At 40.5% G+C, this 12,521-nt stretch overlaps 1 protein-coding gene across 1 annotated transcript; it reads left to right on the forward strand.

The window, feature by feature from the left end:
* The first annotated feature begins 1,247 nt into the window (after nucleotides 1-1,247).
* Nucleotides 1,248-12,264, forward strand: ETS2 (ETS proto-oncogene 2, transcription factor). The gene is made up of 9 exons (XM_026053019.1): nucleotides 1,248-1,322; nucleotides 4,017-4,137; nucleotides 5,961-6,080; nucleotides 6,480-6,680; nucleotides 7,457-7,540; nucleotides 8,314-8,556; nucleotides 8,707-8,970; nucleotides 9,648-9,766; nucleotides 10,751-12,264. The coding sequence occupies exons 1-9, from the start codon at nucleotides 1,251-1,253 to the stop codon at nucleotides 10,964-10,966; spliced, it is 1,440 nt and encodes a 479-aa protein (XP_025908804.1). The 5' UTR covers nucleotides 1,248-1,250; the 3' UTR covers nucleotides 10,967-12,264.
* The last annotated feature ends 257 nt before the right edge of the window (nucleotides 12,265-12,521 follow it).

The following is a 12,521-nucleotide window of genomic DNA, read 5'->3' on the forward strand; positions in this document are numbered from 1 at the left end:
TGCCATCTTCTTCTGAGTCAGCTTAAAATTAYATTTTTGATTTCCCTGTGCTTTCGTAAAATCACTAGAATGGCTAGTTGGAGGAGTTGCTATGTAATAAGTAATCACAGTTTTGTGGAAAGACTAAAATCTAAATAGAAATGCTCGTGTCCAGGCGATTTCTGTGAAGCCGAAGGAACGAGCACAATGCTGTGAAAAACCAGAAGGAAAAGTGTTGAGAGATGACTTGCCTCAGTGCAGGCTGATAAGGTATCACTTACAGACACCTGGATTGCAGCACCGTGATTAAACCCGAGCAGTGGCCATAAGCCTGGCTCGCTTCCTGGCCTGGTCTCTCGTGGCTTAGCAAGAGGATGTTAACGTTATCGCTGTATTCTTTGGGACGTATGTAAAGGAACAAATTGCAGAGGCATCGCATAGTCCTGTTCCGTGTGGTACAGGCAGCCTGATAGCTGTAACTACAGCCGTGCTGGAGTGTGGTTATTGGCCCTGCTATCAACCATTTTACAAGGGCTTTTTGCTGCATAGATACCTCTTATTTAAGCTAGAGCCTTCCAAGGGCTTATAAATAAGTTAATCTCGTGCAAAAATATAAAGTGTGCAAAATAGCATGGTCTGGAGATACTTTGTCTAGTAAAAGACATGGATCACTAGAGTTTAGAATCAGCTTCCCTTCCATTTCGTGGAGGGGGTGAAACGTGAAATCAGTGAGGGTTGGGATGTGAAGGGAAAGCGTGAGGAGTGCTCTGTCATTTGCCTCCCTGCCTTGGGAGGGAAGGACCAAAGTAAATCATGGCACGTGAGCAGGAATGTTGTAAACAAAGATCACGCAAAATTTCGTGTTTAAGATAACTAGTGAGGACTGGAGAGCATCTCAAAGCAGCAGATACTTGGTGGACCGAGGGCTTCTGTAGGCGTTTAAGATGATCTAACAGAGTAAGAGACTAAAATCCCTCCTTGCCGATACCAGAAGATGATCATCCTCATTGTTTTTCATAACAACAAAGAAAAAATCTTTAATCCCTCTGGTTTCCGTGAAGAGACTCCAGTTAAAAACCAACTTAAGCACAACCAGAATGAGGCCCTGCATAGTCAGGATGTGAGTTCCCTCTAGGAARGATTTCTCTGTGTTGAAACAACAGTGCCAGGGAAGAAGCACATAGTCTGTGCTGAAGCACCAGGATGGGTCTATGAACATACTTGCTTCCCCAGTAGCAATRTTTTTCACGTGACAAAATTTCATTTTTCAGATGAGTGATTTTGGGATCAGGAACATGGATCAGGTCGCTCCTGTGTCTAACATGTACAGAGGGATGCTCAAGGTGAGTTCTCTGGAGCTGGTGGCTTCTAAAACTAACTTGTCTCATCTCCCAGCTAGAGCTTATATGATGTTCTAAAGGAATTATACAGCCATGCCAGTATGAACCCATATATATAATTTTTTTTTTTAGCAGTTTGGTTACTTATAGAGTATTCCCACTGAGTTGAGCTGGTGTTTAAACAAGCGTTATTGAAGCAGGAAAGCATCAATCTTACACCCTCTGAGGTCCCTCCAGGAAGTTCTTCCTCCACTACATTGCAAGAACTTGAAAATAAGAGGTAGACAAGAACTGATCTSAAATTCATTGCAATCAGTGAAATTTTGTGTAAATAAAGGCATAGGATTGGCAGAACAGGTGGTCTTTGAACAGAGCGCTGTTCTGATGTGACCAGTCAGGTCTGATTCATTCAAGAGCCTTATATAAAAAATGCATATTGACTTATTACGTGCAACTRCAGTCCCATAGAAGTCCAATAAAATGTAAGAAAGCAAAGGTAGCTAGCAAGGGAGCTACTTTTTTTCAGTAGATTGTGGCTGTTATCTTGCTTTGAAAAGAGCTTGCAAACTGAGGACAAGTGAGAAATAAACTTTGAAGGCTCATCTTGTAACGGCCTGTAAGGGCCTCCTCCATCCCCCACTTATGCAAGTTGCTTTTTTATCTCAGTATGATTTTTTTTTTTTCCCACAGGCATAGATTAATGTAACTAAATAAAGATTAGGAAGATGCTTTATGTTCTCATTAACTTTGAGGAATGTCAGTGTTTTGAAGACTCAGTTAATGAGTCCTTGATATTCTGACTTCTGTGATGTTTTTATGTCCTCTCGTTTTCTCCAGCTCATTGCAGCAGCAAAATCCAAAAAAGATCCTCCAACTTAACAGCTGTGCACTTTTTCACACAGTAGTTGTTCCTAAGCACTTAGTCCGTGATCACAGTTGTCATGTAATTGTCAAAATCAAGACACTATTCTGCTATTTTGACGCTGGTAATTCTGTAATAATTACCCATGTATTTGTTTAAAAGACAAATAAAATGGTTGTCACTAACAAGGCACGGAGAACTTCTTCCATATTGATTTTGCCTGTGTGACTATTAAAGCGGGAACCTGTTTAAATATTAATTTGATCCTTTTTGAAAAATGAAACTAGTACTGCATGGATTTTACTCATTCACATGCCACGGCATTTTTTCCAGTGACTCAGGACAGGGGTCGACTACTTAAACAAAACACAGGAGTTTCCAGAGTTTCTGATGTTGAAAGAACTTGCCCTTTCTTCTGGGTACTAGTGATGAGTCACCGCTTTTATCTAGTAATGCGTAAAGAATTTTTTACTATGAAATTTGGCAATTGTCGTCGTTTCTTTCGTTTGGATGGGAGCTTTTTCGTGGCTTCGCTTTGACTCTGTGCTATAGCTGTCGTTGGTACCTGAACAGGCTTCACAGCCTGTCTCCTTTGCAGTTCAGTGGAGCTCTCTGAACCCAGTTAGCCCATAGAGGCATGGTGTGGTTTCCTTCAACAGCTTTTTCTTCTGTGGATTATATACTTTTTTTAATTTACATGCTTGCTATAAAATACAGCTGAAAAATTTAACTACTAGTGTTACTCGAGCCTTTTTTTTTTTTTTTTAATTCTTTTTTTAATTAAAAGACATCTGGTGCAAAACAGTCCAAGCCCCTTAAAGCTTCATCGGTTCTGGCTAGGCAGCTCCAGGAAGGGTTAATGCTTATTTGCTATTCCAGCAACGGAGCTCAGGTTGCTATAGCATAGCTTATGAATTCTGCCCTGAAAAATCTTGGCCCTGGCCTCAGCCTAGTTCTCTGCCTTGCCATAAGCCAGCATAGCAGTGGATGCCTGAGACAAACGAGTGTTTGTAAGCGGCCGTGGTCTCCAGCTCCCCAAACTGCAGTAGCTGCCGTGTGTGTGTTGCAGCTTTTCGCACGGTATTCTATCCTCAGGTGCTTTTAAAACCTCAGCAGCAATTTCTGCTCATYTCTGCCTCTAGTTAGCTCAGATATTGTTTTCCTGTGACTAACAGACAAGTTGCATAAGTTGTTTTTAAAGTTGTTTATTTCCTCTTCTCCTCATCCCCGAGAGAAGACTTAAATGGCTGCAGTGATCTAAGTATTAGTATTTTGCATCTCTGTCACACAAACCTAACACAATTAAGAGTTTGAAAGAGATATTGGAAGCTGCATAAATCCAGTGGAGGTTTAGCACTTGTTGTGGTTTTATTTGTTTCTTTGTTTTTTCTTCCTATAACTTAACAGTCCTGCCTCTGTTTTAATTTCTGTTCCTCAGAAGGGCAGTCAATTTAAAGAGTTAAGGAAATACTAAGTTTTCTTCAAAATATACCCATTGGTCAGTTATTTCAAAAGTTTATATGCGTATCTGCATTCTCTATTGTTAGAAGGCCTCAATTACAGGAAAGCTTAAAATATCCTTGCTTGGCTTTACAGCAGCCTGCAGATCGTGCCAGACYATTTACATTGTAGCCTGAATGTTAGTTGTTTCATTTTAGCATACCAGAAGCTATACTGTCCTTTTATTTCAAAGGCACAAGTTGGTCCATTCRAAATAGTGACTGTGCATGGTCTCCAAAGCTGGGCGCTATAACCAGCCACTTCCTAGCAGTCCTTCTCGGCAGTGCTCTAGCAAAATGCTCACTGTGTCTTTTGTCTTCTCTGTTGCTTTTCAGCGTCAGCCAGCGTTTGACACCTTTGATAGCTCAAGCTCTCTCTTTGCTGGATATTTTTTCGCCCTAAATGAAGATCAGACGCTTCAAGAAGTGCCGACGGGATTTGATTCTACATCTTACGGTACCTTTTTGTTTCATTTTTCAGTCCACTCRGCAGCCCAGAAAGAAAACCGGGGGGTGTCTCACTCGCATTTTATCACTGTTCCCATGCATACAGTCTGCATATGAATTTTGATTTTATGTACATGAGTTGGTCTGTTGATAGCTGCTGTTCTCTGTACTGAACAGGAGTAGAAACTGAGATTCATTAGCCTAAGATGCCCATGGAAGAACCCTAGCAGATGTTAAAATAAGGTTAAGGCTGTTAATTTTTTTGAAGATTTTAAATTATATGGAGTTAAGCTTGTATTTAATTTTGGCTGGGTTGTTTTAGGTACTCTGCAAGCCCCTATTTTGACCCTCTGGTTCCTGGGGAACAAAGTCCTTATTCCCTTTGTAGGCCTTGTTTTTTATCTCACCTTAAAAATAGGGCTGGAGGTGTTTACAAATCTTTTTAGTAGGAAATGCATACCATTTGTTTTCAACAAACCCTGGCCAAAACTTCCTCACAGGGCTTTTTTTTATCTCCACAAAGCAATGTAGATACCTTTCCTGTGGTTGTCTTTATCTCCCCCTTGGTAAGCAGGGGGGGAAAAAAAACACCCTTAAACCTCCACTAGCCTTTGTGATTCTAATCGGTGGCTATCTCTGGTCAGCAGAGCAAGTCCTAGCAGATAATTGAGGATGGGTGTGGTGAAAACAGAAGTTAAGCATAGGCTGGGCAGGAGCTCTGTGCGCTGGGTCCAGCGGAGCTTGTGCAGAGCCAGGATCTAGGAAAACTGCAAGGGCAGAAGAGCTTCGTGAGCTGTCTGAAGCCCAGTAAGCCATCCTGTGTGTGTCCCCTGACACCTGTGTGTGTCCCCTGACACTGTTACGGGCTCTGAGAGTGACGTAGCAGAGGTCCTTCACGTGCGTACCCGTTCTCAGGAGCTCTCTGAAGTGCTCGGAGATGCAGTGGGGGCTCCTCAGCTGTTCCCTGGCTTGATGTCACCATCACAAAATATCAGTTAGACTTTTCTTATACTGAAACATCTAGGTGGTGGTGTTGATTTTCTTCAGCTTAGGAGTTCTTTCACAGGTAAATGAGGCATCTGCAGGTGAGAATTGTCCAGCAAGAAAGACTGGCTGGAGGCTACATTTTTTCTTTCAGAGTCTCTTTGCAAACTTTTTGTTAGTGAGTTGAACAGGTTAGTAATTTATCGGCATAGGATAATACTTATTTTTGAATTGCACTGCCTTGTTGAGACACTGAGTACCAGCTTGTGRCTTGTCACATTTGTTTACTTCAGTTGGCTAAGACTGAAAGGTGTGAGCTATGAGACCATGTCACTGAGTGACTGAGAGATGCAGGGGAAGGTCTGAAATACAGGCTGTTGGAAAGCAGTCTTAAATATCCTTGCAAGCTAGYTCTTCACAATCCTACTGTGCCTTTTTTTTAATTCCCAAGCTAACTGCCTGCTGTTAACAGGAAGTCTAAGGTCAAAATGTAGATGAGAAAAATAGGAAGAAACAATATACTATTTTCTGAAAAAGCAATAATAGTTTCCCTGCAACAAAGGCGTGCTGTGTAACTGTTGAGAGTCGGTGAGGATCTGTAGCATGGAAAGCTGCAAAGCTTCATTTTCAGATGATGCAATTTTACCAGCTCAATATATCAAAGATATTTTGGTCTTGACCTATTCACTCAAAGGCTGAACAACCTAAAAATAGACCTGCCCTGTTTGTTTCTGTTTTAAATACATAGTTTCTAGTATCCTCTTCTTCACCTAGTATGGAGAAAACCTCTTTCATTGGGCTAAATGTTAATGTATCTTCTTTTCCCCCCACCCCTTTCCTTTCTTGTAGAGTCTAACAACTGTGAATTGCCTCTGTTAACCCCGTGCAGCAAGGCTGTGATGAGTCAGGCTTTGAAAGATACTTTCAGTGGTTTCACAAAGGAGCAGTGTCGGCTGGGTATCCCAAATAGTAAGTGTTTTCTATTTATAAGCTCTTTTTTAATGCTAAGGAGGATGCTGAATAGTGATTCTTTTAAAAGAGAAAGAGTGATGTCAGAGCTAAGAATGGATCCTATGTGAATCTGGCACAATTTTAAACTAGACTTGCTGATATTAAAAATGGGTGTGTGGAGAGCTCATATTTTGGCAGTGTAAGACAGAATCAAATAAACTGAGGACATACATGCTCTAAGGAAAACAGAGCGCTGTTTTTAAATTCAAGAATAAATGTATTCTGATGCCAGAGCTTCAGAACTAAGTAACGCGGATTAACAAGTCTTTCATTCACTGCCTTTTAACTAAGGTACTTAGGGGTGATTTACAAAGGCCAAGCACTATATCTATATCCTGGACCCTTCCTGTCTTTCAGATCCCTGGCTGTGGACTCAGCAGCAGGTTTGCCAGTGGCTCGCGTGGGCTACCAATGAGTTTAGCCTGGCAAACGTCAACTTTCATCAGTTTCTTATGAGCGGCCAAGACTTATGCAACCTGGGCAAGGAGCGTTTCTTGGAGCTGGCACCTGATTACGTGGGTGATATTCTGTGGGAACACCTGGAACAGATGATAAAAGGTAGATATCTAAGTCACAAAGACTTCTGTTCTGAGGTTCTTCTAATGAAGATTAGAATAAATCTCTTTCAACACCTGTTTCACTATGAAGGATATTTATGATGCAAGGAAACTTGATCCTTAAGATTTGGTTAATAAAAGTATTATCAAAGTATCTAATACAATTATCTACAGAAATACTCCCTGCCTTMGGGAGGAAATGCCTGTTGCAGTCAAGTTTTATTTGGATCCGTCACTGAAATAAGTGAGATCAGGGTAGAGGTCTTGCAATGCCTTGCTTAAATACATTTTGATCAAATGCTAGGCGAAAAGATCACTACTTTTTACAAGTATTTTGCTTTGTTCATGTAAAGTAGTGTTTCAAGACAATTCTGAGAATGAATGTAAGGATGTCAAGGAGGTTTGGAAGTGCTCTTAGGTGAACACTAATGATATTACTCATACTCTGCCTACAGTGAACTATGCATTCAATTAGTTTTGCAGAATTAAGATTCAGCAGGGTAGGATCTGGGCCTTAGTATACACTACAGTTTCTTCTTTAAATTTGGGSCTTTTTTTTTTCCTCTATGTTAAGCATGAAGATTCGGTTGCCCTGATACTTTACCTACTGGGAATTGCCTTTTTTTTAATGAGTTTCATGCAGTATGTTAGTAGAATTCATTTGAATGATGTCCCCAAGAATATTCTAGGGAGTTAGAAGCTTCCCATGGCATAACAGGCCTGATCTATAAAAATGAAATATTCTGTTCTTTTTTTTTTCTTTTTTTTCCCCTCCAGACAGCCAAGAGAAAACACAGGATCAATATGGAGAGAACTCTCATCTCACCTCAGTTCCTCATTGGGTCAATAACAACTCCTTAAGTAAGTATTTTAAGTAGTTTGACATTTTAGAATGTTTATTCTAGATATACCACAGATTCTAGAAGGAAAAAAAGCCCTAACAGAATAGATACTGTGCTTTAGGAAAACATGTAACTTCAACTGCTGCAGTCTTTTCTAGTGTTGTTGCCATCCAATTCATATTGGAAAACTTCCGAAAAGCAAAGTCTGTGAAAAGCCAGACCTCCTTTCAGTAGGCCAGAGCCTATGCCTGCGGAACAGAGCGACCAGTCCCATCACTAGCAGACTGAATCAAAGAGCCATACCACTAGGAGACATCAGGAGTTGTGGTTAGGCCTTTCCAAAGGCCATGGAAGCAAAACAGAGCTTTTGAAAATATGTGGCATAGCTTTAAAAACAAAGTGCTTGTTTCCTTATTTGGTGCTGTATTTTGTTGTCCCACAATAAATTTCTAGTTCAGTCTCATTACTTCTCTTAATGGTTAGAGCCTTACTCAAAATCACTCAGGCTTCTCTGGCTTTTTCAATGCTCTGCATTTTCCCTGTAAAGCAAACAATATATTAGGTTTGTGCTCTGCAAGTTGTTGAAGATGTACAGAGTCTGATTTGGAGGATTCCCACTGACTACAGTAGGCTTTCCAGTAGGTCTGTAGCATCACTTTTCTCTAGCCAGGCTTTCATAGAAAACATATTACATGGTGGCACTGCTGTAGTGAGTTACCTAATGTTTAATAGCCTGCTTAAGGGACAGCAGAGAAAAAAAAAAACTTCTTTTTTTTCTTTCCCCTCCTCCAGCTGTTAATGTGGATCAGGCCACCTATGGCATGCAAATGTCTGGGTATCCTAAAGCCCTCAGTTACCCTAAACCAGGTATCCTGAGTGACATCTGTCAGACTTCCACGGGACCAAATCTTCTCAATCCAGAGCAAGAGTTTCCACTGTTCCCTAAAGCCCAGGTAGATGCAGTTGGTGTGAACTATTGTGCCGTAAACCAAGACTTCACACGAAGCAATCTGAACTTGCTGATGGATAACACTGGTAAGACACTGTCCATGTGAGAGCCATGGTCTAAGGCCATGCATGTTTTTCCCCTTCTTTGCATAGATCCTATGTATAAACTAGACTGAGGGGAATTAAATACCCTCTTCTATTTACTTTTATTTACTTGTTTTTCTTCCCTCTTTTAAGGTAAGCTCCGAGAACACGAATCTAGCGACAGTGGTGCAGAGAGCTACGAAAGCTCAGAATCGATGCTGCAGTCTTGGAACAGCCAGTCATCGTTAGTGGACTTACAGCGTGTGCCATCCTATGAAAGCTTTGAAGATGACTGTAGCCAGTCCTTGTGTCTGAACAAACCTACAATGTCTTTCAAAGACTATATTCAAGAAAGAAGTGATCCTGTAGAGCAAGGGAAACCAGTTATACCAGCAGCAATTCTAGCTGGCTTTACAGGTAAGTAGCGAAACAAAATTGTTACTCCTCCTCTTATGTAATTTCAGTATTTTCTTTAAATGCATGTTAAAGTTGTGTAGTTGTAAGGTAGCCTGTCACCAAAAGACCACTGCTCATGACAAGTTTCCATCTTAAATGTTAATAAGAATCTCATTGGGCTATGCATTTAAAGTAAGCACAGGTAGGTTACCTGGTTTTGCAAACATGCCATCAAACTGGAATGTATTCTTTGCCTTTTATCTGCTTGAAAAAGAGAGAAACTTTGACACTCTCCCATGCTTTGGGAAGTGCTGTAGAGCCTACTGAGATCTGTTTTCCCTCTGGAATGTTTGCCAAGTCAAAGACTGTAGGACAAGCACTAAAGCTTGACTACAGCTGCTAGGAGATGGAAGTGAGGGGAAAGGAATCTTATATACAGGAGAAAGGCATATTTTTTTCCAAATCCTTTCTTTTTATGAAAAAGTTGGCTTTTTTGATTTTAATTTTAACATGTTTGTGAGCAGTATTATATTACAGAAAAAAATTAGGATTAGTTTTGTTTTGATCKTTAACAACAACAAAAGAAAACCACAGAGAAGTTACAAGATTTTTCCTGTGATATAAATATGTTAATGTTCATTAGCTCTGGTAAGAGCTTGCAGAAGTGTTAATTGTGCTGCTCCCCACTTCTCCTGCAGGCAGTGGACCTATACAACTATGGCAGTTTCTTCTGGAGTTACTGACTGACAAATCCTGTCAGTCATTTATTAGTTGGACTGGAGATGGATGGGAATTTAAACTTGCTGACCCAGATGAGGTATGTGGCAGTTGTGTTGAATAAGAAGATTTAGAGTCTGGGGACCTGTTCTCAAAAATAAAGCATTTACAGAGTCAGACACTTGCTGAAATACCTTCATCCATAAATGTTTTATTATACATTCAGGATTGCTGTGGGTTTTGTTTTTTACATCCTCTGTCCCAAGAGATGAATATTTGCTTGTTGTTATGAGAACAGTTTGTACAGTTTGAAATGTARAAAGTAGTAGATGAAATAATTTCTTTGGGCAGTGTAAGTAATGCTGTAAAATATTTCACTGGATATAATTTTATTAACAGAATTTGAGATTGTGAAAAGGCACGAGGCAGTTGCATCAGATATTGTGAGCAGCACAATTCTTAGATATTATAGTTCTGCTCTTAAAATACCTTAGGTACTTAAGCCTGTAGTCATGAAAATAGCTAAAACATACTTTAACTTTTCTATTGTTAACTATATCAGAAAAGGGAAGGGAAAAATGGCATGATATAAAGGGAAAGAGGCATGATATAAAGTTCACTGGAAAAAAAAGTTGGCTGTTAATTCCAAGGAATTGCATGTGCTTCAATTTTCACTTAAAGACCTGTCCCATGCTACTCCTTAGCAGCAGCATCTTTGAGAGAGGGTACTGCGTTTCACTTAAACTTGTTCTCCATAAGCAGTTTTGTGGCAATCATTATCGTGATGGGCCCCTGCACTGCAGTGGGCATCTTTTTCATTGATGCTCCGTTTCAGATGCTCCAGAAAGTAGCTCCAGCTGCTTTCTCCAGGCCATGTTAGTCAAACAGCTGCCAATGGTTGCCTCCAAATTTGTGTAGTTGAGGTTTCAGTCACCAGCCTTTGTTGTCCAGGTTTAGGACATCAGAAGTGAATAAAGTGCCGTGACTGATGAAGAAGTTTTATTAACTACCTTTGTCAGCCACTGCCTGGAAGAAGGTACCCGGCCTAAACACTTTACACTTGGCTTTCTTYTTGGCCTGGCAGGTGGCCCGGCGGTGGGGAAGAAGGAAAAACAAGCCCAAAATGAACTATGAGAAGCTGAGCCGAGGCCTGCGCTACTATTACGACAAGAACATCATCCACAAGACGTCCGGGAAGCGCTACGTGTACCGCTTCGTGTGCGACCTGCAGAACCTGCTGGGCTACACGGCGGAGGAGCTGCACGCGATGCTGGGCGTGCAGCCCGACACGGAGGACTGAGCGGCGCGCTGCCGCGCTCGGCTGGCAAAGATCCCCCGTCGGAGCTGTGACTGGGAGCCGTCTGTGGTCCGTGCTTCCCACTGCTCAGATCGGCGCAACTGTTGAGAAATAAGGACCTCGGCCCGTTTTGTAACGGGGGGGAAGTTGCGAGGAAGTGGCCTTATTTCATCAGTGGCTTCGGGTGTTGCCGTGTCAGGCATTTGAGCAGCTTGGAAGTCAGCACAGATCCTAGCTCTGTCACGAAGGTGCGGGAATGCTCCAAGGGTTAAGCATTTCGGCTACCTGTACTGCCATATCAAGTGTTTTGGCTACTTACACTGCCATATAATAATGGGTTGGCTTTAAAACCAAAGGTTGGGTGAGAAACTGGTGATGCAGCAGCACTATTGCTCAGATTTTTCAAATACCATCGTCCTTGATTCTATAATGAAATTTATTTAAAAGAAAAAAAGAATAATTTATTTTAAAAGAGCAGTAAGAAGAATTGGTATTGTGTTCTATTCTAAAGCACGTTTTACTGTCGTTTCTACTCCACAAATGTGCTGCATAGGTACATAAACAGTCGATGTCCAAAACAAGATGTAGCAACTGTTTAAAACATAAACAACAGAAAGCCCTTTCCAGAAGGGAATGAAAATCGTACCATTTCAATATTCAGTTTGTATATATTCTGTGATTCTTTTTGAAATTCTTTAATGTTCCTATTTAACAGATACTGTATAGTGTAAATTAAACTAATTGTATGTGTATTGAAATAGGACGAATGTAAACTTAGCAAATGGCTATTTTATGTTTGCCTAGGATATGCAACCTTCTGAAAATATTTAATTGGCCTGAGAGACAACGTAAGTGCTCAGCATGCATGCATATGGTATGCCTATCACATGAAGTGTGCAAGGGGGGGGGTTGGCTCAGTATTTTGCCAAAACTGACGCTGGCAATTCTTTGTGCATCTTGGCATTTTTACAAGAACCTAGTATTATATTCTGGGACATAAAGGGCCTATTTGTGGTTTCTTCTGTAATTGAAAATGAAAATATTAATATGGATAAAATTACCTTTTTCCTTTATAAATGGCATATGTTTTTCAACTTCTATGCATGTCCTTTTAAAAAAAAATTTATATACAAGCCTATTTTTTCAGTTGACTTGTCTCTTCTTCCTGCGGTTTTATCCTGTATGATTAAAATATGAATTCTATTTTTGGAAATAACTGTGACTCCTTTTCAAAGATCAGGAGGGTTTTATGTAGCAGCTATTTTTACTGCAAAAAAAAAAAAATTCACTGGAAAAATGTACTTTGTAAGAAAGCTTTATTTTTTATCTGAGCTTGATGTACATTTAAATGTGTTGTACAGTGTGAGAGGTTTAAAAATATGAGTCTTTATTAAAACCTCTTGGGAACAAGAAAAGAAAATGGTTCCTGTGCTTTCTTAATTCAGAAACTTTTCAGAAGGGAAGGAGAGGAAGAGGTTCTTACTCCATGCTAAGTTTCTCTTCTAGACTAGCTTAAGCTCTGAAGTCAGTTTGGAGAAAAATCTGCAAGAAGGGCCGG

The sequence above is a fragment of the Nothoprocta perdicaria genome, unplaced genomic scaffold (assembly GCF_003342845.1).
Source record: "Nothoprocta perdicaria isolate Ctin4 unplaced genomic scaffold, notPer1 scaffold_96, whole genome shotgun sequence".
Lineage (NCBI taxonomy): Eukaryota > Metazoa > Chordata > Aves > Tinamiformes > Tinamidae > Nothoprocta > Nothoprocta perdicaria.

Excerpts from the sequence above, each read along its gene's own strand:
- ETS2 (XM_026053019.1), top strand. The coding sequence starts at position 1,251 with ATGAGTGATTTTGGGATCAGGAACATGGATCAGGTCGCTCCTGTGTCT. Across the intron at positions 8,557-8,706 it reads CTTGCTGATGGATAACACTG|GTAAGCTCCGAGAACACGAA; the intron begins GTAAGACACTGT and ends CCCTCTTTTAAG. Across the intron at positions 9,767-10,750 it reads AACTTGCTGACCCAGATGAG|GTGGCCCGGCGGTGGGGAAG; the intron begins GTATGTGGCAGT and ends TTGGCCTGGCAG.